At 40.3% G+C, this 24,935-nt stretch overlaps 1 protein-coding gene across 1 annotated transcript in view; it reads left to right on the top strand.

Moving 5' to 3' along the window:
• Positions 1 to 24,935, top strand: part of LOC139734192 (tetratricopeptide repeat protein 28-like) — a 139,870-nt gene that overhangs the window by 12,925 nt on the left and 102,010 nt on the right. Inside the window, exon 2 of the mRNA XM_071644997.1 lies at positions 22,323 to 22,763. Within this exon, the coding sequence (XP_071501098.1) occupies positions 22,323 to 22,763 (441 nt within the window). The remainder of the gene's footprint in view (positions 1 to 22,322; positions 22,764 to 24,935) is intronic.

Genomic DNA, 24,935 nt, shown 5'->3' with positions numbered 1-24,935 from the left:
ACTCCTAAGCAGAAATCATACTTTATATAGAAAGTATAGTGTATATTGTTTAGCTCTGAAGTATGCAAATTACTTTAAAATCAGATGAAATCAAAAGGATGAAAATACAGTACAATACTTTTTTTTTTGTTCTTGAAAAATGATAGTGTCCTCGAAAAGCATAGGCTATTAAAAGGTAATCTGGCACATAGGTTGGAATTTCTACTCCAGGTAAAATGTTGCCTCGTCTATAAATAACAGCATGCACAGTAGCTACAATGTACATGTTGGACATCATCTGATAATGGTGATCATAAATGTCAATGAAGAGACAATTAGCCTGAGTTATGATACTTTTAGCTTTGTAGTGATATGGCATGTGTCCACTGTCAAAAGGTTATCTAGTGCGTATTTTATTGCACTAAAGATTTATCCTGCTCTCCGATTCCCCCCCCCCCCCCCCCATTATGACTTGGTATGTACGCAATGCATACATTGTATTGCACTTGAATGGGACACAATTTGCTACCTCTAAGATGCATGTTCAATACTCCTTTGAACTTTGTTTTATTCATTCTACATATTAAAAAGAACATTTTCCTGCAAGTTAATTCATTAGAGTCTATATTATGAACCAGTTTTGAAAAGAAAACACCCAAAGAAGGCAATGAATTCACTGTAAAACAAGGATTCGTGCTCAAGAGTCAGTGTATGCATTATGCTGAAAGGTGAACAAATTACAGTGTACAATTTAGATACACTGTAAAATACAAATGACTGCGTATATAAAAACAAACTTGCAGGCTACTACAGCATACAATAGTTGCTTCTGCAGACGTGTGTGCAATGAATAGTAACAACAAGAAACACATTTGAAGCAGTTGATAAGAACATAATTTGCATTTGATCAGTAAATACTTGAAGTCATGTAATATTTGAATTGTCCCCACTTGAAAAACCGAGATGCCATTGATTGGCTTGTAAAGTAAATACTACTACAAGATGAAATGATCAAAGTACTGGATGATAGGATTTTTTTTTTCTTTGTTTGTTTTGCCCAAATGAAATGTGCTTCATACTGAAAGAGGATTTTATACTACATGTACGTGAGGACAGAATAGGAGCAGCATGTGTAATTCTCAACATTCTATCCAACTGATGCATGAATTACATATCGTTGTCAAACAGGGTTTTTTGTTCTGTGTATGTTTGTTTGCTTTTTGCTTGACAGAAGTTGAGCACACCGGTAATCAAGTACTTCAGTTGAGGTTTCCCTTTTCTTTACATTACTATCTCTTGACTTGCTTGTATCGATATGTTCCTTCCATGTGGAATAATTGTAAACTTTCAAAGTTGGATTAAGTCAACAGCAACTGTGCTTGCTTGCAGGAATGAAAGACTGTTTGGTACATTGTATATTTTGTTGGCTCCAGTATTGAAGATTTTGTGTTGCACATGTCAACACTGGTAGCAATTATGACCATGTAGCTCAGATTTAGTGCATAGTATACAATGCTTCAGTTGGTTGAATGGTGTCTGTAAGAAAAGAAGTGAGTGAGTGGGCTATTAAGACTGGAAAGGCAATGGTCTAGTGGACATACATCCAGATGTGAAGGAAAGAGAGGGAAGAGATATAGATGGATGGTATAGATAGATAGATGGATAGATAGATGGTGGGGGACAGGATAGAGCGACATGCAATACCAGATGGAGAGAAGATGTGGAAAAAAATGTTGAAGGAACGAGGGATAGAGAGGTGATTGATTGATAGATGGATATCAAAATTCATCTTCTTTAAGAGAGAAGAATGAATGAATTTAATATGAATAGACAAGTGGATGGATAGCTATAGATAGATCAAGCGATCTGCAAATTGAGGTACCCAGTGTGTGAAGGGAAGATACACTGTACATTATATTTGTAGGTAGATAAAGCACAAATAGATACAGAAGGAAAAAGGGACAGAAACTGGAGGGGGGGGGGGAACGATGGATGAACAGATATTTAACTGTAAGATAGGGCCTAGGTAGTTTGATCTTTATAAGTGGAAGGGGAAGGAGAGAGATAAAATTTTATACATGAAGAGAGGAATGGAGGAGGGAGAGGAGGAAAAACCTAGAAAGACGACCATGCTTACTGCTTCTACAACAGTATACAAGTCACAATAAAGCTCCTGACCTATATTTTTATGAACAAATCACCATGGCACCATTGCTTTGCAATTTTTTCCCCCTCCCCCCAAATACCAGTAATACAGCACTTGTGTTATACAAGTAGGCCTATCTGTATGGTCTGAAAGAGCATAACCAACTGGACATTCTGCATGGCTGCTTGTGCATACAGTGAATTCTTTCACAGAAAGAGAAAAAGCATTCTCAGCAGTATTGCTCACACAGATCTGCAGGTTTTCTCACAAAAAGTGTGAAAAGGAATCTTGTCTCCCCACAGTGACTGGTGTTTGAGTCATGTACAACTCGTTTTGGGGTGTAGCTTCTTTTCACAGTAGTAGTTTTAAAGTGTCTTGATTCCATTGTAGTTTACAATGTACCTGCTAAAAATAACACTCCCCCCTCCCTTTCTGAATCCGTCCATGCTGCAGACAAGGTACAGAATACAGTGCATACATGTAAATTTGTACAAGGACAATCACTGTGTGTGCATATTGACTTCCAATTATTATTTGGGCGGGCTCATATTTAGCTGTGTGGATAGTTTAAAATGCTGAAAATATATCAGAGGGAGTTGTACAACTTCTATTTTAGGGCCAGATTTCTGGTATTATTGATGATTATTTGTGATAAAACTACCACCTTCTGATCACCTGTTGGATACCAAGGGAAGTCACAGCTCCGGGGTCATCTGGGGTCACCTGTTGTTGTAATGTTTCTCTTTCTCTCTTTAAAATGCAATCTCTTATCTGTCTGCTGTGAATTGTGTGTGAAGAGGGTTGTTGTCAGCTAGCCATTAAAATGTTTATTGCCCCAACAGGCTGATTGGGTATCGCTTCCATACAAACAAACCGATCACCACCCTGGTATTTTGGCTGTCTTATCATCTGTCTGAGCACTGATAAAACTTTAATACTGTTTACAGCATCCTTCAGTGCCACCAATGATGGCACTGACGTAGATTATCAAATGAAAGTACATTTGTAGTTTGGAAAGGGAGGGTAGAATTTTATTTCTCATCTGTTGTAAAATTTGTTAAATGAATAGTAAAATTTTTTATTGGATTTTATAGGATATAATTTGCTGTACTAGGCTTACTCACTTGCGTACTGTACATGACTGTTACCTGGGTTATGCATTGCTCAAAGTATGATGTTAGTGAAAGAGCTGATAAACATTGACTGTTATATAAAGTGTGAAAGGTCCAATCTCAGTCTTTCTGTACAGTGTGCGTGTGTGTGTGTGTGTGTGTGTGTGTGTGTGTGTGTGTGTGTGTGTGTGTGTTACTGTGACAAAATCTTCAGAGGAGGAAATTAAAAGCAGTGATGAAATGAATTTACTTAGGAGGGACTTCCCTTGGTGTCAATAGCCTGATCCATTTTATTGGCAACCATCTCTTTGGTAAAACCTGCCTGATTGATCGGTCTAAACCGCTTTATGAAACAATCCAAAGGTCTGCCTGCTTGGGATTAATATGAAAACTGCAGGGAATGAAAGTGAAGTCAGGCAGCTTGATGGAAAGTTGTATTCTAGCTGTCGCATTGGCAGCACTCTGTTGACGTCCTGCTCGAATTGTGCACTTGACGGCGTGCTGCGTGTCGTGGTGGGGCTGGGCTTGCATTTGCTCCCATCTTGTAGGGAGCTGGGAGGGTTACAACCCTGCATACATCATTCATGTGAACCACAGCCAGGGTTCTCCTATGTACATGGATGATGGTTGGCGGGTTCAAAGGTCGTCCAATCCTCTAGTGTCAAGTGTCAAGAGAACCCCAAAGGTACATGGAATTTCACCCTGCTTCTTTTCTCCCGCAAACACTCTATACATGGTGTCATAGTTACAGTGTATGGCATGGACTTTCATGTACACTTGGAATGGTTACATGAGCAGAGCATTGTTATCTTTGCCTCTGCCGTATAATGTATGTTCTTCATTTATGTTTATTTGGTTGATTTATGAATAGCAAGTTGTATAATGTTGCAAATGCTTTGACTGTCGTGTGAATGACGTGGAGTGAAAGCTATGGTCACAAACTGCACCGAGGATGTTGAAGGATTGGTCCCAAGGAGTTAGTAACTCCTTGAGTAGGCCTGTCAGAGAGAGTATTTACATCCAGTTTTACTTGTCTTAATGTAATTGTACATGTATGTATTTTAAGATTAGGTTGTGTGTTGATGCTATTAACCTGTTCAGGACGAGTGACAAGTATACTCGGGCAAGTGCCTACGGGAAATGCATGTTGTAGCAAAATTACCCGTCAACGGGTTAACATTGTCAGTAGACACGCCTGAGCAGGGGTCGCACTTAACTTTTTTTTTTTAACTAGCCAGGCGGACTACTTAGAATCAATTTTGACACTGAAGCAATATTTTGGCTAGCCAGACGGACTAGTAACTTCAGAATTTTTCGATTTTTAGCTAGTCCGACGTGATTTTGGGTGGCCAATGGCCAGCGGACCATCGCCAATTTCGAACCCTGCTGAGCATCAACAAAACAGTAGGGAAAGAATTTTATAGTTTGCACTTACGAGACATAGGGCCTTCATGTATTTGCCATGAGGTCCAGGAATGATGCAATCAATGAACATGCAACTCTTATTAAAGAATATGGTCTCAGTGAGGGGGGTGGGGGGGGGGGGCATGATTGGTGACAGTGGTTCCTAGGCTTGAAATCATTTCTAACATTGAAGAATTGAGAGACAGATTTTGAAGTTGACTCCTCCGGTTTCTCATTTCCACTCTAGAAGTGTTTAATGATGGAGCTAATTATGGAGCAACAATTCAGGCCTAATTGTGGAGCTAATTATCTTGGTCATTATTCAGGACGACTATGCAGGGCATGCTGTGAATGCTGTACCTTAGACTAGTGATCCAGTGGTAATCTAGCACCAGAGAAGAAGAGGAAAACCTCCCTTTAGATGTGATATGTGGGTGCATGTACGGGAATACCTCTTCACGGTCTAGTTATACTGGTGGGACTGCTTTCAGAGATGTTCTTTGGTGTGCGGGTTTGCAGCTCTTTATTGTTGGTGAAGGAGGAAAAACAAGCTCCAAGCAGTACATTGTACAGTAAATTCCATTTCGTCTTCCAAACAAACAAACAAACAAGTAGAGTACATGACCTGTTTTCTTATGCCTCTACAAAGGGAGAACATTCAGACACAGTTTTGTTTTGGTGCTGTATCTTGGCTGTGACAGCTTAGCTTTTAGTGCATAATGGTATGGATGAGATTTATCTAACTTTTTCCTGTTATTATTGTTGTTTTATTGTCGGCACAAGCTCAACCTGTCTAGTAGGGTAGGAGTGGAATAGTGCATCAAATGTGAATAAAGTCTGGGATTTAGTCTGAATTTCTTCCACAGAGCTGACATAGAACAAAGTCAGTGTGCAATGTTGTTTACAGAAAACAATTCTTTATCATTCTCTTTCTGAAAGAATGTGTGTATTTTCAGTCAATTCATCAAGTGTGAATACTAACAATTTCTTGAAAAAAAAAGAGTCTCCATTTTGAATGGTTTCAGATGTATTCATTAAACTGTGAATGACCTCCTCTACATGAGCATTCCCAAAATTCATCTTATTTTTTTTTTTTCACCTGCACCATAAGATGGAATTGAGGTCAATATCAGGAGAATTGAGGATTATGCGAAGCTACTATGCTTTAAAGAGGGATGACAAAAAAATGTATTTGGCGGGGATACCGAGATTGATATGGCGGGTGATTCTCAAATACACAAATTCACTCTGTCTCATAGTAGGAGATTTACTGTGTCAACAGAAGATACATAGCATTGTCTTCGGATGTATGCACCTGTTCTGTCTGTGTGGTATCATGTCTCGTACTCCATGGCGATGCTCTGTGAAGTGTGTCCGCGGCTTCTTCAGCAGGTGAAATGTCACGGTGATGATCACGAGAAAGCGGAGATTTGCTCTGGGGCCATCTGTTCAAACAAGGCCGTGCCCACAAAACAGTAGCAGGAATTTGAGGTTATTGTCCCTCTTCGTGCATTTTAAAGAAATCATGAATTGTGTGATCATTTACGTATTCAGCCTTGTATGTGAAGATTTCATGGTTCATCAGCCAAATTGATGATAACAACCGATACTGTACCGGTAATTTGAGCGCCAAATATCGTCTCATTGTCTTTGAGCACCAAAAGGCTGTAAACTCCATTGGATGGGTGAAGAGTAATATCCGTCCCTTCTCTGCGGATGATGCTGCAAAAGCGGAAACATACGTGTCTATAATTGTCTGCAATACTGGCAGGGCAATTTCAGTGAACTTTAACATGTGTATAATTTGGAATGTAGGAAATGTTTTCGTCTACTGTGTAGTAGGCCTATATTAGCGAAATATTGTCATGTTTTTCTATTTGGTCGAGTTCAGGAAGATGTGACATTACAGTGTATGTCCTCCCTAGGAGTTCTTTTTTTTTTCATTCATCATTCTGGAGATATCAGACTCCAGTATACATGCACTGAAAGTTCTTTCCTAGTGTGTTCCTTTGTTTTTATTTCTGTATTATTGTTATCAATGTGTTTTTTTCTTCATACAGATATACTTCACAAGTCAGTTCTCCCAGGCTATCACTGATTCTTTGGGTGATTAACCCCATTATTAAAGCACAAACACGTCTACAGGTGTATCCTGTGGCTGATGAAGCCAGCTTGGTATGCTCACATGTGATATGATCTTTTGCCTGCCCAACCTTGTCTTCCTTTGTACATTGTATGAAGATCCTTTGGAATGGTAAAGGAAAATACCAAAGCGAACGTTTCGAAACAATCTAATTCCAAACAGGATATACGCTAAAAAACAGAACACCGTGAAAAAATAGAGAGGATAAGATACCTTGTATTTTGTATCTGAGAACAGATTACTGGCAAAGCAAAGAAACTAAAACTTTATTTGAAAGTTTGCCCCCCCCTTTTTTTTTTGATAAGGGTAAAACCAACATACATACCAGTGTAAACTTTTGGTAGACGAAAATTATGTTTCATACACTGGGCAGTGGTACAGTGTAGGCCTCTAAGTTTAATGTGTATGTTGAATAACTACTTGACTAGAAGGCAGTTCAAGCGATGCCAGGAAATTGATTCTGAGTAGTGTGTTGTGTGTATCCTTCTGAAAGCTCCAATAGTCTTGTAACAACCAAGAAGAGTAACTCTTCTTTACAGGTAATTCTCTTGTGTTTTGCTTGGCCTGTTGATACTGAAGAGCACTTGATATGAGTCCCAGTGGGGGCGGGGGGGGGGGGGGGGGGGGGGAGAAAAGCGTTCAACATACATCTTTCAACAGCAAGATGTGTAAAATGCTGTGGAGCCCCCTCCCCACTCCACTCACAGGTGACACAATAGCTGCCATGAATAGCTACGTCCCTCTTGTGCTTTTGGTAGTGGTCAGTGTATTGACTGGCTGGACTACTCCATTTGCATGCGACTCTGGTTAACAAGGCGCTTTATGCCAGAGCTGTGTCGGTAAACAGAGGATGAGTTTAAGCCTTGAAGGAACAATAGGGGAGAGGGGGACGTGTTTTCTGTCAGATGAAGTGAAGAGCCAAACGGTTTTCTTTTCAGCCATGCTCCCTTCTTTTCCTCTCCTGTCCTGGGCACAATGGTGGTGTTACCCCTATTTGAATAGCTGTTGTGCATGGGTGCACTCAGGCAAATTGCATTGTGTAGTAGTGTAGGGAGGGCACAAGCTGCACCGCGTGGGATTGTATGCATGGGACTATAGACTTTTGGCTAGAGGGTGGTACCGGTGTGTGATTACAGGTAGGAGGGCCACATAATGAGGTGACGAAGGAAAGGGGGGATGGATCAAAGGAAGAGGAGAATGTTCGGCAAATATTGGCACGTCTGGGGAGGGAGGAAAAGAGTTAGAAAGCGTCTGCAACACACGTATGCTTACACTTACAGACACACGCACACACACATTGTACACACAAGCAAGCTACCATGTCAATGACGCAAGATAAATACCACATCCATCACATGAAAACACAAACTAGATGTGAGTGTGAGTGAGAAAATAACATTTAGGAATTTTCAGTAATGGGTAATGTAGTGTGTGGAATGTACTGTATTTATCATGTGCGTATGTCTGTGTGTGTGGGGTGGGGGCAGGGGGTTGCTCAGCCGCCCCACGCTCACGTTGTATCGTATGTGCCACAGGTCTGAATGTTCCAGTTAATTTTCTTGCTATATCCCACAACCATCCCATGAATTTGCCATTTCATAGGCATCATCCTTTGTAGATTACTCGAGAGTGACTAGGCATGTTACATAATCGCCAAAAAGTACGTACCTAATTGATTTTCTGTTGATTTGAAAGAGTATCCTGCAGTTGCACTTGCCCCTTTAATGTCTCAGAAGACTTTTTTTTTAAAGTTTGTTGCCTTTTGTTCAACATTCCTGCCTACCGTAACTGTACTAGAAAGTGGAGAAAAGATGAATCAGAAATTTTAGTTTAACAAGAATTTCTAATGAGGAAAAGAGTATAGACTGTGATTGACAGCATCTCATTCATAACTAAGCTTGTATGGTTTGAATGTGAAGATGAATTTTTGAATTAGGTTATTGATGTAAACTTGTAAGCACTCATCAGAAGATGTGTTGTGCTATTAAAAGTCAGGGCCTCTCATCAGTACACAATATGTTGTTATTGTTTTGAAGATAAAGAATAAGAATATTCAAAATATCTAAACTGTATGGCACCAAGACGAAAAATAACCTACAGAATACATGTAGATCATTTGTATCTTGGGTGTTTGCTATGAAAACTATGTTGTTGTATACATTGTTTTCATATTTCTGAAAGACTTTGCATTGTCTGTTGCGACTTTCAGTTGGGCATGATGATGAATAATCATACAGGAAACAAAAAGCTATAAATCAAATCAAACTCTAATGAAGTCAAATTAATACAGTAGGTATTTTACTTGAAGTTGAATACTACCCTGTAGGATACAAATGCAGCTGTTGATGAACTGTATTAAGGAAACACTGCTTATAGGCCTATACATAAAAGAAAAAGAAGAGAGAGAGAAAGAAAAATCACCAACGATGGGCGGAAGCCAACGAGAAGCTTTTCAGCTGCCGTGGTAGTGGCCGGTGAAGTACACAGTATATTCAATTCCGGCGGAGGAAGATTACTCTCTCCTCCCAAACGAAACCTGAGCAGATTGGCCGCAGAGCATTCCGTTTCACATTCATCTCCATTCAGCTGCTGCCAGCATCCATAATTTGAGTTTTTCATCCATGAGGGGGCAATTCAGTGCTAAAAGGCCCTGTTCACATTGGACACTTGGGCTTGCTGATGAGGCATTTTTTTGTACATAAAATGCTCACAGATACATTGTATTGTCTACACTTTATAAAGAGTGCCAGCGTACATTTGTGAAATTATTCAATTGCACAATTGATACACTTGTGCAACATAGAGCAAGGGATCTACAAGACAGTTTAAATACTGGAAACACTGTGATTACAATGTATTTGCTTGTGCATTGTATAAAATAGTATGTGTGATACTCTATGATATTTAATACGCTTTGCAGCATTACTGGTATAATATAGTAGTTAGGTTGTCTTGTGTTTTTAGAATGATGTGTCTTCATTTAATCAGCTAAAAATAAATTTTTGGATAGTTTGTAGAGATCACCTGTATAGCTGTTGATGGATTTAAACCCACGAGATTCATCACAGTGTCAAATACTTGACTCTGGTATTTATTACCTGATTGGCGGAATTCACTGGGGTGTGATGTGTTCCTGATTTCACACTATTTTGATTTATGGGCATGGCATATTTTATGAGTGGATTATAAACATAATTTCATTTATCAATCTCTCTTTCATGCCATGACAGCACACCTCCCAATTGTGTACCATGTTTTCGATAATATGTCTCTCCATTCGCCAATTTTGATATTATAACAGACCTCTGCAAATTTCATGTGTTGACTTAGGAGAGTTATGTGAAAAAGACCCAAACTATTACACAAACAACATGTTGATTATCAGTGGAGTATGAGTTCAATCAGCTTGATAAAACTTGAGTCCTTTATCAACCCAGGATTTCTTGGCTCTAAAAACAGTCAAAATGATGGGTGGATCCACTCATCATCATCTGTCCCTAGCTGGCATTGAGCAGCTACAGAATGAAGAAAGCCAGCAAACTCTGAACTATATAAAGAAAAAAGCTCTATTCTGGAAGAAAATTTCAAGGCTCCTCAAACTGGCAATAGCACTTGTGGCAGTCTACATCAGAGTAAGACACACTGAGTCCTTGTGTGCAAAGAAATCAAATCTCTCATTTGCCACTGGCAGCTCGACTACAATACATCTGTGGTATCCTCGACAGTAGAGGTTCTATATCAAACCCTTTCTGTGCCAACATTCTCAAAGTGCCATTAACTTTGTCTGTAACCAGTTTGCCTATTGTGATGTAAAGAGTTAATGAAAGGGGCAATTAGCTCATTGCTGTTCCATGGGACTGGCACATTGATTGCACAATTGCCCTGATATGAGGCAGAAAATTTACCTCTCTGTTGTCATTGTGCATGTGCACATTAGTTTGTGAATCCACCCAAATGGCTTTTGTTGTGCGGTGCGTGCATCTAGTGTCAGGAAAACTACCTTTTACTGAATGATCTGTCTATTTGCCTAAATATTTGATAAAACAATTACTTCTCTAATTGATCATATCAAGAAAACATGAAATCACATTCTTTATCTTTTCTTCTGTGTGATGGGAAAGTAATCTTGCTATAATGCACATATATTTAAGGGTTGCCTCTACGAGATAATAGCTGTCAAATGTAAAGAAATCATGTGCCACATATGATAAATTTTTGAAGCATACATGAAGTGAATATAAAATATGGAAGGATAGTGATGTATGATTAGATATGAGGTGATCCTACCCCTGTTATATTGCGTGTGCAGTACAACAGGGTGTGCAAAGTCCTCACATTTTTTTTTCTTTCATTCTCCAGTTGCATTCAGTTGGTTGAAAGACAAGTACGTGTACAGCCAGTGAGTCATGACATACAGTCTGGCCTGTGACATCAATCTCACAGGAGAAATAAAAGAAAAGAAAGGCACAGATCTGTGTATACATGTCTGTATGTATGTGTACATGTATGTGTGTACGTAGTAGATATGTAAAATGTATGTATCATTTCTGTATGTATGTATGTATGTATGTGTGTACGTATATGTATGTATGTAAAATGTATGTATCATTTCTGTATGTATGTATGTATATGTATTAGTGTGTACGTATGTATAATGTAAAATGTATGTATCATTTCTGTATGTATGTATGTATGTATGTATGTATGCATGTGTGTGTCTGTGTGTGTGTGTGTCTGTGTGCATAACTATGTGTCTGTTTGGGATGAGAGGTAGGGATTGGGATTCAGTCTTGTAGGCCCTAGTTGTTCAGGCTAGTTGATGTCCATGGATGTCGCCAAATTTTAGTGGTGTGAAATCAGATTCCCCTTGAGACACAATGTTCATGTACTGCTACAAGACTGTGGACCCCAAATACTCAACACTCCGGGAACTGTACAACTCTGTAGACTACCCCCTATTCCTTACATCATGTACAATTCTCCCTATCGCATAGCCGATATCAAGTGATATCGGCTCGCGATACCGATATCTGATTGATCGCTCTTGGGACGTACACTTCCGGTTTTGTGGTTTACCCACGTCACCTCCTTCATCTATAGATATTTTCCATAATTTTGTTGTTTTGCATCAGGCCCAGCATAAGAATCCCATTCATCAAATGTAAAGTTACAGATCAGAAAATAACTCTTTTTATTCGACAAATCATAAGACAGAATTTGACACGATCTTTGAATACTAGTACTTCGGCGTTCAATGTGCATAAAAGCGTACATTTACACATCGCGCGTTCACATTAAACCAGAAGTTTATATCCTAAGAATTAAAGGTAAAAAAATTAGAGCGCCACACGTGTTCAGATTTGGAGAGCTATGCGATAGGGAGAATTGATGGGAGGACTACCACTTTGTTCATATCTGCAAATACCATTAATCTTTTTTTTTTTTTTTCATTGGTTCACCCATAATCAGCACACGTACAGTACATGCATGTAATTACAAACAAGTGTAAGAATGATTACAGTAATAAAGCATCAGGGTGGGCCACAACTTGAAATTTGAGCATGGGTTACAAGCTCAGAATCTGAGAATATTGCAGAAATTGTGTGTGCGTGGAGAGCACGTCATGAGCACGTAGTATGCAATATTTTTGCAATATTTTGCAGCTTATCTCTCGTTGTGCTGCTTACATGTACATTCAATGTTCTCTCTCATGTTTTGCACACAAATATCTAAGTAGTAGGCAATTTGATATTTCTTGTATGTTTTGTGCATTGTATGTTTTTCACATGTTTGAATACATTTTATTTTGAGCTTGTTGCAAATTCTTGAGGATGTTGCATAGCATGTTGCTGGCTTTTGAGGATGTTGCACAAGAATTTGAGCATGTTGCAGCTACACTTAGGCCTTCATGCTGTAACCCTCCTGGACCACCCTGAAGCATGTGACGAAAATAATCACAATGAAATAAGAAAGAAATAAAAGAAGGATAAAGCAGTCTCAGTTATCAGGCCCAAAGTTCCCCTGCAATTTCAGCATGAACGACCCCATCACACATGCATTTTTAACCCGTTGAGGACGAGTCCTGTGTATACTTGGGCGGGGGCTATGGGAAATGCCTGTTGTACATAGCAAAATCAGTTCCTCCTCAATGGGTTAACCTGATCTGTCACTTTGACCCCGTTGACAGTGCGAGGCTCGGCCACGGCTCGGCCGCGGCCCAGCCCACCTTCATTTCAGTGTAAACGCGCAAAAGGCCGAGCCGCGGCCGAGCCTGGCCTTTTCTCAGTGTAAACGCAAACTGGGCCAAATGTGCGGCCAATTTTAGTCTGGCCTCCAAACCCTCTGCCTGTATCTTTCGTTATTCAGGATATTAACCCCCTCAACGTCGAAAACTAGTATAGTTTAAGGTGGTTTTGTCCTGCAAAGGATTTTTTCCTTCGGCAAAGGCCTTTGCCCGACAGCGACTTTTTCGCCATGGAATTCGGTTGGCAAAGGGTCTGAAAACCAGACAATACCAAATTGCGTTTGTTTACAAGCAGAGCGCCACTACGACAAAATATTGAAAGGTTCAAATCAAAAGCGCGGCCGAGCCCTGCAGTGTAAACGGACAAAATTGCGGGGCTCGGCCTTGCAATTGAGGCTGGGCTCGGCCGTGGCTCGGCCAAGCTCGGCCCAGCCCCGCACTGTAAACGGGGTCTCAGTACTATGTGACAATTAGCAATCAATCAAGAACGGCCAGAAGTACACGTAGCTGATATCCACGCCTATACAGCTGTGTGAATTCCTTGAATTATCTGCTCCTAACACAGACACCAACCAGTACTAGTACAATTGTAGACCTCTAGAAATACCGGTACTGTTGGCACATTATTGCTGAAGCCTTCATATCCAGGATTGATGGCACATTTGATGGTCAAACCAAAAACTGGATAAATTCACAACTGTTCAACCAGATAGTCCAGATAGTTTGTTGATATGTTTTGCTCATATTTCAGAATTATTAAATCCACTTTAAAGTAAACTCCCAAGTAATAAGCTGTGATGCATTGCTGCATAAACAAAGTCCCTACCGTAAAACTTGATATTTTCGTGGCATGAAATTTTTTTTTTTTTGCATCAACGGGTTAAAGCAGTGATAGTTTTAAAAAAACAGGAGAAAGAAGAAGGTTGTGAGTTAAGGGGAAAAATTGGACATTTCTTCTTTTTGTCTCATTGATGTTAAAAGGAAAGATCTTCTTGTTTCTCTTGATGTTCATGCATCATGAATAGTGGGTCTTTGTTAGTGTGTGACATTATAGTTCAGCCGTTTTTCAGCTGTGTGGATTTTTATCTTTATTGATGGCACAGTGCAGTATATTATGTTGACGCACTAAATATCACTCCTTCAGACACACGAATAGATCCGTACAAGTCTGTGATGGATAGGGCGTAGTCATGTTTTTCAGCAAATATGCAGTTACCCCACTTTTATTCCATCAGGCTCCCTTATGGGGGATATGGGCCAAATTACCTGATGGACCACTCACTGGCGCATCTGGGGCAGGCGGAAGTGTTCGGCAGGACAAGTCTGTCCCCCAATAAAGAGGAGTGGGGAGGGGAATGGACATTAGCCGTAGAATGATCGCAGGGAGCCATCCCCCGTGATGGTGGTGCATGCTTCCAGTCCCGGGATGTACCGCTGATGCAAGTTGATGGATGACAACCCCATTTGCGAGCGGTGGTCTCGCCGCGGCCTGGTTATGATCAGCATGCGTAATGCACGTCGCATGGCATTTTCAAAAATTGAGAAAACCCAGAAACCTAGTCTCGCCCGAATCCCTTCCTCCCATTCACTCCGCCCACCTATAATATTGCAGATCTCCAGTAATTTGTAGTCCTGTTTAAAAGAAGCAAAAACACTTTAAGATATATCTATATAGAATCTATTTGTTATCAAAGTTTGAAGGGATTGTGGTATGAGAAGTTGGTAGAAAAGGGTGAAGAGGGATGTCGTAAAATAAGTCGACGTTTTAGAGGGATGGCTGCATGATTTGGACAAATTGGGAGTCATGTTGTCATCGCTGCTTGCATCTCGACATGAAGTGAAATTGTGCGATGTCAGAACCCCTTGAACCTGGTGCACTTTGTGCATTACCCTGCCCCCCCAGACGACATTCATTTTCCACCGTCCAGTGCACTTTCCCTCCAGAGTCAAGAAGCCTCGGCCACTACACTCTGCCGAAAATGGCAGTGCAGCGCTGTTGTTTAAAGTTTGATGAATAGCTGAGAGTAAAATGTGTGTCTGCATTGGTCATGTAGATTTCAAGAGACGTAATGGAAAGGCTGCACATTCCTTCATGTAAGTGGTGCATTTATTCAATTTGGGAGCAATCAAAATTTACAAGAACATGTAAACTGAGACCAAGGTGGTGGGGGTTCAGTGTACTAACGGGATAGAGAGAGACAGAGAGAGATCTAGAGAACAGAGTGTACATCAGAACACCTTGGCATGGGATGATTTTTATGGTTGTTTTTTTTTTTTCATCTGATTGGGAAGGGTACGGTGAATGTTGATTAGATTTATGCATTGAGATGCTCTTTTGATATGTTGCAATGTACAGGAACCTTTTGAATAAAAAGCAAAGAGAGCAACATGCAGCCATCTGTTTAGAGGTCATTTCCAGTGGCTGGGTACCCTTTAATGAGGTTACATGCAAAGTACAGTCATATGAGAGAATTTTAGGGTTTAGCCTCTCAAGGTTTACTTTCTCTTCTCGATTGATGGCATCCAAAAGATATGGTGCAGAGGAAAAACTTGCAAAAACTATTCCCCTTTAGGAGAGCCTTCTTCTTTGCAATTGTAGACAGGCACGTGGCTTGTGGAAAATTGATTGAACTGCGTACTGTATTTAGTGGAAATTTTTGTGTGAGTAATTTTTCGTGCTCGGCCAGGGAGATGAATTTTGCATGGTTTTTAATTCTGCGGAATCAGGACATTTACTTAAACTGGAAAATATGGCATGCAGAAATATTTGTGTGCTATATATTTCAAAGTTCATGCAAAGACGTAGAAACCAACCAGAAGGTTTGCCAGAAAAATTAGACTCGCTAAATGTACGTGTCATGGCTCTGTACGGTAGGTTATATTCTCAACCAAATGTATCGGCATTGGCATGACTATAATTTTTACCATAGTGCAGACATAACAGTTTTGTAAAAAAAAATCCTCAGTGTACATGACAAAAAACTGTCTGTGTTCATGTTGTTGAAGCTTGCCTTCATAAAAAATCATCTTAAATACTCCCTCTTTTTTTTTATAGGATTATCATGAAATGGAGGAGGTAGAGGGTTTATCTCTGATACTGTATAATGTGTCATATATTTCGCGAGTCCAAATTTTTGCAAATCGGGAATTCATGACGACTTTGCTAGTGGTGAAATTCGCCATCGTGGAGTCCTGTACTGAACGGAGAAGTGTACACGCGTACGTCACATTCACATCGGGATCAGAGTCAATATTTACGTGTGTCTTTAATTTCGCAAATAGCACCTGACTCGCGAAATTCGCGAAAATAAAACCTCGTGAAGTACTCGGTGTATACAGTATATTGCCAAGACTCACCAACACTTTTACAACCCCTTTCATGCCTAGCATATTTTACCCTAGATCTCTGGGAACTCCCGGATGACACTGAAGTGCGAAAGACCTCCTGGGTAAACTCCCGGGTGAAAGGTTGAAAGTCAGCATAGTGTACCAAAAACATCGTAGGAGCTGTTTTGCACATGCGCCTTGATATGTACAGTTGTAGGTCCCTACTTTCACTGCAGAAGAACTGACGAGAGAACTTCAATCCGCAGCTCATTCACTAGTTTTGAAGATGATCTCCGAGTGACTAGTGTGAAGGGGGTACAGGTCTTGTCATGTCCAGGGAGAGAATACAAACCTCCCTGCTGTAGGAATGATTTTTACCTACATGTATATGTACAATAACTAGTACATTGTAGTTCTAAAGTTGCTTTGGAAGACAAAAGTGTCTCCCGTATTGCTCTTTGGAACCTCAATGTGTGAATATTGGTAGATGTGCTTTGTGTATGTCTTGTTATGGCGGTCTTTATGGTTTCTTTGCACTGGATAAAGGTGGTTTGTTAAGGAGGAAATATACAACTAGCCGAGTGAACTAGCTGCTGTGATATCCACACAGTTCTCTTTGTCATTTAACCACATCAGCCGAAAGCTCTTGTCTGTGATACGTCATCCATGAAATTGGCATACATTAAACAGATGAGTCAAGAATGTGTTTACGAAATACCTCTGTGTGGGCGATCAAAAGGGATCAAATAATCAGGAAAGGTATGAAAGTGAGCCAAATTGTTTCATATTTGTATTATCACAATGGCCTGATCCATACCAGTGGTGATGACACACTTCATTAACCCCAGTAAAGAGTTTTGTGTCCTATATCAATTCAGAGCCATTGTTTACTTGTAAGTTGTGCATATTTGAAGGAAATGAGAATAGAATGGAATGGAGACATTTTGTAGAATTTGCATAATTTAGTTGAATACCTATATTGTTTTTCTTTCTTCTTTGTCTACATTATCATGATAATAACCTCTGATTTTAAATGCGGCTGTTAATATAGGTACTTGTATGGTGTAGGGAGGTGCTACCATGCAGTGTCAATGGGTAAAAGGTATGCAGACCTGGGATTTGAGAGGGTGTGGGTGGATGGCGTGATGATTGTCACCATCTTCATTGTCCCCGCCGAACGAGTTCGAGCAGGGGACTATGAAACGGGCTCCGTACGTGTGTGTGTCCGTCCGTGTGTCCGTCCGTCCGTCCGTCCGTCCGTCCGTGTGTGCGTCCGTGTGTGATCAAAATCTTCAATTTGCTACTTCTCTGTCATTTATGAGCCAATTTTGATTCTGTTTGCTTTATATGATAGCACTACATGGGAGCTTTGAAACTTCTACACAGAATTTCAGTCGTGACCTTTGACCTTGACCTTTGACCTATAGTACATTTTGCTACAAAATGCTACTCCTTCGCCATTTCTAACCCGATTTCGATTCCGTTTGCTTTATATGATGGCACTAGGTGAGGGCTTCAAAACTTCTACACAGAATTTTGACCTTTGACTTCTTTGACCTTTGACCTTGATTTTTTGACCTATATTATACATTTTGCTACAAAATGCTACTCCTTCGCCATTTCTAACCCGATTTCGATTCCGTTTGCTTTATGTGATGGCACTAGGTGAGGGCTTCAACACTTATACACAGAATTTTGACCTTTGACTTCTTTGACCTTTGACCTTGATTTTTTGACCTGTATTGTACATTTTGCTACAAAATGCTACTCCTTTGCCATTTCCAACCCGATTTCGATTCCGTTTGCTTTATGTGATGGCACTAGGTGAGGGCTTCAAAAATTCTACACAGAATTTTGACCTTTGACTTCTTTGACCTTTGACCTTGATTTTTTACCTATATTGTACATTGGCTACAAAATGCTACTCCTTCGCCATTTCTAACCGGATTTCGATTCCGTTTGCTTTATGTGATGGCACTAGGTGAGGGCTTCAAAACTTCTACACAGAATGTTGACCTTTGACCTTGATCTTTTGACCTATATAGTACATTTTGATACTAAATGCTACTTCCGGCGGGGACATATTTTACGCACCGCGTAATTTCTACTTTTCCTTGTATTGAAGATTAACAATGTATTAAAAGTCAGTTAACTGTCGATCAAAGTGGATCATATGTATACATGCAAGTTTCTATGGCTAGCTAGCATTTGTAGCAAGCAGATTTTATCTACACATACACTGTAGTCCGTGTGTAGCGAGTGGAACCAGCTAGGAGCAGCTGAGTCAAGAGACAAACTCCGATTGAGATTATATCAACCATTTTTGACACACTCACCTTTCGAATCACTTTTATTCAGACATTTGGAACATGGCTAATGCAATATGCGTAGGTCCATGCAACAGCACTGTCTTGAATGATTTATCCATATACCTTTAACCCATCGAAGACGGGCTGATTTTGCTACAACAGACATTTCCCGTAGACACCTGCCTGAGTATACTTTGGACTCTTCCTCAATGGGTTAAGATGGTGGTCCTGAGAGGTTTGAAGGCAGGCTCAGGGTGTATTTATTATCATTATGGGCACATGAGATTTCACATTCATGTATCACAACCTTGACAGAAATAAATGTGACTACCAATATGCTGTACTCCTGGGAGAGGCTTTTCTCTGAGGTATAAATTCACAGAAGGCATTGTATTTATGATACAATATACAATACGGCAGTCAGAGACCGTAAAGATTGATTGTTTAGTGGGTGGCCAAGTCATTGTCTATAATCACTTCATAGACTTTGAGGGATGTACTGTATAGATGGGGGATAGGAATAGAAAACCCATTATGGGATGTGTTCTGTCATTTCTCTGGATGTCTGTATTATAATGTAGTGCGGTGTGCCCTGTGCTCACTTCCATGCAGTGCCAGTGTTTAAAAGAACCTGAATGAATGGTGTTCGCTTTTATGGCATGGAACATGAATGTTGTTCCAGTCTATTTTGGGGATGTAAAATAAACAGCCAAACAGTTTGAGATCCCTGCTATACTGCGAAAAGAGGGACGAAGAAGCTCACGGATGTGATTTATAAGCAAGCACCTTGTCAAACAGACAGTGAAGTCATGTGAGGAAGTGTGGTAGACTATAATAGAGAGAAAAAAACTCATAGAGCATGTCTAGTATCTTAGTAAGACTATGTCCGGGGGCTGTTATGGCTGTAAGTTGATACTGACTTCAGACATATGCTATCATAGTTTATAAAATGCAGTATGGATTTTTAAATTTGTTTGTTGTAAAGTTCTAGACTCCATGTGGTACGGATTGTTCTTTGTGATGTATCGTGCTAGCGCCAAAACAAGCCACAATATTATATTTCAAAGACATGGAGAGATTGTGATCCTTTCTTCCATAAAAGCTTTCTTTGTCATTTATTCCAATGAAGGAAGCAAGTGCTCTGTGATTTATCTGTAATGGATTTTTGCAATGGGTTAGTGAGCAGCAATTATAAAAAACAGCTTGTTTCTCTTAATGACTTTTCATTGTATTAATAACTTTACATTTGTATGCAGGGAATATGATCAAAGATTCCTTGGTCCAATTTCATTAAATAAAAAAGAAGAAGAAAATGAAGCAGGAATTTGTGAATCAAGAAAAGTACTCCTGTTCTATTCAAAAATGTAGATATTACTACAGTGGTGGTTGCAAGATGGGGGTGGAGGGGGGGAGGGGAAGGGGGTGGAGGGGGAAGGGGGTGATAGAGGGGTGAGTGTGAAGATGAGGGCGGGGAGGTGATGGGACAGAATGGAATGGAGGGTTTGTGTTGGAGTACAACAATACATCATTGTTGTCAGTCGACAGACAGAACGTAAGTAATCAATACTTCACATGTCAATCCCTGTGCACAAAATGCTGCTGTCATAGTGCCTGGAAATACTCCCAGTTTGGAAGGGGGGGGGGGGGGGGGGGGGAGTGGGGGGAAGAAAAGATAAAATCCTTTAAGATCCTGATATCAGATATTTTTTTCCCCCAATTTGGGGAAATCCCATGTGCAGTTTATGATCATATAAAGATGTGTTGCAATTTCAACAAAATCAATTTGGGAGAATATTCTATGAATGCACCCCAAGCTGCAGTGAGTGTTTTCAAGGCACATCTTTTGACACAGCGTATGCTTTCAAACATGACCCAAAAATGTGTCATTGGACAAAGGCCAATGCATTCTGTTGTACTCGTTTATGATATGTGCAGTTGAATGATTTGCTAATGTATTTAGTTCATAAACACACCTTTATAAGAGACTGTCCCTGCCAACCTGGAAGCTTGCCTGACACAGCTACAAGTCGTGTACATGCAAACATGATTCCACATTTTGAAATACATTGAGTATGACCAGATGGATAGAATGCAGCTTGTTATTAGGACCTTGAGGAAAATATCCTTAAATGTATGCTTTAGAACTATTGCAAACTATGTACAAACATGATTCCGAGTACTATCGCCGTGCTTTTCGTATGAGCAGGTGGATGGAACAGCTTGCTCATAGGCCTTTGGAGGAAAAATGTCCTGAATTGGAAATAAACTGGCCTATTTCCCTAATTTTGAGGTAATCCCTGCTGGACCATAATTCAAAAGCAAATGTCTGTGAGTTAAATCTTTGCAAAGATCATTTATTCTTTGTTTTTAGGGGAGCATTCACAACTTAGTTACGTATGGAAGGTTTCCCACTCTAAAAAACATTTTTCTGTTTTCTGTCTGTGAAAATGATGACCCAAATTCCAGACTTTCCCCTGTCATTTAGAAAGGCATTTTAAAGTGTAAAGTAGGTTGGAACTGTGAGTTACAAAAGTATGTATAGAAATAGATGGAGCAGCTGATAGTAAAGATAATTTCATAATGGGCTTGACAGAAATAAAATGCATTAACAATCCTGACATTCAGAGAGAGAGAGAAAAAAAAAATCAGCAATTGAGTTTGACACTTAAAGATGCCTGCGTGTTTTTGGCCTACTTCTGTCATTTCCAGAAATGGCCTTGGGTGTCCACCGCGAGGACGTGTTGCCTTCGTAATAATGGTGTGTAATGTGGTGTGATATGTATCGCCTTTTCTAATTGACAGTTTATCTGTGTGATAGGGGATCAACTTGCACTGTGACACTCTAATCTCTTTGTTGAGACCTGTGATAATTGACAGCGAGAATACTAGGTCAAATCAATTGTTGATGTAAGAACCCTAAGAGGAATATTTCCCCCTCTCTTTTCTTTCTTTCATTCTTTTTTTGTCCTTAACTTGAACAACACCTTTTTTTTTTCTTTATCCCCTTGCCCCTGCCTGATTGGGGCCTTTGAAGGGCATCTGGGATGAATGTTGTTTTTGTTATTATTTTTTTTTTTACATTTCAACAATGTGTGAACTGAGATGAAAATATCGATGCCATGGATGGACGGAGCAGAGAAGTTGTTGAAATGAAGAGATGTGTAGTGAGGGAGCCCCAGGTGGCATGCATTGCATAGTGTGGCTCGTTGTCAGTCATCTCGACAGTGATTTTTTTCTTTTAAATGACAGGAATATTCTGAGATCACCGAAATAATGGTGTCTCAATAGATAAAAATGCAGCTTTTGATCTTGTTTGTTCATTTTCAGTTGTATTAGATTCTTTATTGAATATGATGATTTTTCTCTTCATCGTTCGGATTGCCTGAGGACAGTTTATTAATCACTTTTCTGTGTTTCTGGGTGCTATGAAAGTTGTCCCATTATTCAAATGAGCATTAAATATCAATGTTTACAATAGATTTTAGTTCCCAATGGCAAGTGGATTTGTGGAAAACTTGCCCCATATGCAGTAGATGGGAGAGATGTTTAGACTCTTCATGCAGTGCATGGTCATTGAGAGTAGTTGTGCTTTCATGGATGGTATTTGAAGTATTAGTGATAGGTGATTAAATGTTTCCAATATTTGTCTACCCTACAGAAGAAGTCCTCTTCTAGCGATGTGCAAGATGACACCAGCACAACCAGCCGAGAGTCCATAAACAGCTCCAACAGCAACAGTAACGTCAGCTTACCGGGCATTGCGGCCGCCTCGTCCACAGGGGCAGGGGCAGCTGCGAGGCCAAGTGTCCACTCGATGCCCGTGGACTCCTCGTCTTCGACATCGTCGCGCCAAGCCCAGAACCTGCCCATGTCAGACAAGAGGGCGCTGTTCCAGGAGAAGGTGCGTCAGAGCAACGAGGCCTGCCAGAATGCCGACTTCCCGCGCGCCATCCGCCTCTACACGGAGGCGCTGGACCTGGACCCGGCGAACCACATACTGTACAGCAACCGCTCGGCCGCTCACGTGAAGCTGAAGGACTACGAGAGGGCACTGACGGACGCGATCAAGGCACGGGAGCTGAACCCAAAATGGGCAAAGGTATGTTTTGCATTGAGATACATGGATAGGAATGAATGACTGGGAAGACATAATAATGATTTGATGTGACTGGTGGTCAAACATGTGCTGAGAGTGCTGCAGTTGTGTTACAACATCTTTACTCTGCTAAAAGCTGATGATCATACATGTATTTTGAAATAGAAGTGTCAGGTGATTGACTCTGAGTACAGATGTGACATATGACTGTGGTTTGTGAACATCGTTAGTCAACTGACAAGTGGCCTACTAGATGTGTGGATTGTGTCCTTTGCTTCTTGTGCACTTTTATTTAGATGCATATATTTTTGTGTTTTCAAGCTGTAGTTAAGATATGCCCTTCGGGGCAATAGACTTTGAGCCAGCATAAAGTTTGGAATGGGTTGTGTTACGAAGGATCATGCTTTGAAGAGACTTTGAAAAGTTTTGACCTTTCACACGACTTCCTCATTTCATGTGCTGTCAGTGATGCACTTTTGCCCTGTAACTGAAAACTTCTGATGACATTGTAACATGATGTGCAAACGCTGGGAGGATTGCTTGCCAATCGTTCCATCACAGTAGAATGACAATCTGTGTATGGCATCTGCAGTAAAAAGATTGAACATCAGTGATGAGATTGGTTCTTCAGCTTTTACAGAATTGTTGGTCTTGATTACCTTATGTAGAAAAACTGAAATGTCCTACTACTTTAATATCATAGGATGAGTTTTACTCACTAGAATTGTACTTGCGCTATTCCTGTTGCATTGAATCATAGATTCTGTGTCCAATATATTCTATTTATAGAGTGATGACATAACATTGGCCTTTGAAAGATATGCCCAGAAATTTGAACATGATAACATTGCAGGATGTGAATTGAGCTCAAATTCAGCATAAGAAAAAGTCACTTGTTTTTCTTGCCCCTCATGGAAAAACATGAAATGAAGTGTGAAGACTTTTATGTTTGCCAGAATTTGTCATTAGAGTCTATCGTATTTGCATATTCTCTATAGAATAATGCGCTCTCAAGGAATACATTATTCAGTGACCCAGACTATTAAAGTGGGGATCGTCGTTTTAGTGATAGTGTATCCATGGCATTCTCACGCAGGCTTCAGTGCAGTCTGGTGATGAAATAGAGCTTGAGAGAGAAAAAAATGAAATAAAACAACAAGGGTATCGGCACTCCTTAGTTAATCTAGGAGGTGGCGTAATGCAGTTTGAGCTATTTTGCCAAGTGCCAAGTTTCCAGCAATCAGAGTAAATAAATGCGGACAGACTCTTGCTGTGAACTTGAGGCTGGGGGGAACCAGCGTCACTAAAGGGTGTGACACTCCCGGCCGCGTTTTTGACAAGCAGCCAGTAGCGGCATTCCCAAAATTCCTGTGGCAGTATGCTTTATTCAGTCCAAGATTAATCCGGATCTGTGGACCTTCTGCAGTTGTCGTGCCATGAATATCAAGTGACATCTTTTTGTTGTTGTTTTTGCTTTCAACTGTTTTTTGTTGTATTTTTAGGAATTCCATCTTAAGAAGTGGAAATGTCAGTTTATAGAAATATGTGCTTTTCTCAATTGCCCTAATCGTTGCAGGGGAAGTGTTTTCTGAATTTCCAGATTTGCTACAGTGATACTAAATGTGATTGTCAAAACCAACTCGTCATTTGTCCGTAACCAGGCACACATTCTGTCATGTTAAAGACAGGATAAAGAGAGAGAGAAAAGAAAAGAAAAGAAGAGATAAAAAGGGAAGAAAAGAACAGTTAAAAGGGGAAGAAAAGTTAAAAGAGCTAATACTCTGCATTCCCATGCTCATAGTATGTTTTTATGAGATGACACAGAGAAAATATTTTCTCTACGGCAGAGTTTTGCCTCAAGCAAAAAGAAAAAAAGAAAAAACCTTGTGAGGATTGAGAGAGAGAAGATTGTTTGCAATGGTTACCGTGGTAATGACCCTTGTTCTACCAGCGGACAACCCATACCTGAATGAAGACGCCGTGTGCTTCACAGCTCTCCTCAAACAGTGCGTTGTGGGGGAAAGGAGAGGTCACGAAAGGCCAGACATGGTAAACTCGCCTTTTGCCATCTTTATTTTCGAGCACCCTTATTGTACCGGAGGCTTGCTGAGGCTTGTACATGTGAGGAGGATCTGGATCTGCTAAAGCATGTTCTATTGCCTTTGATAAGAGCTT

The sequence above is a fragment of the Diadema antillarum genome, unplaced genomic scaffold (genome assembly GCF_040938485.1).
Source record: "Diadema antillarum isolate AM-2024a unplaced genomic scaffold, OU_Dant_1.0 seq00000512_RagTag, whole genome shotgun sequence".
Lineage (NCBI taxonomy): Eukaryota > Metazoa > Echinodermata > Echinoidea > Diadematoida > Diadematidae > Diadema > Diadema antillarum.
This window is presented reverse-complemented; position numbering and strand designations above follow the sequence as displayed.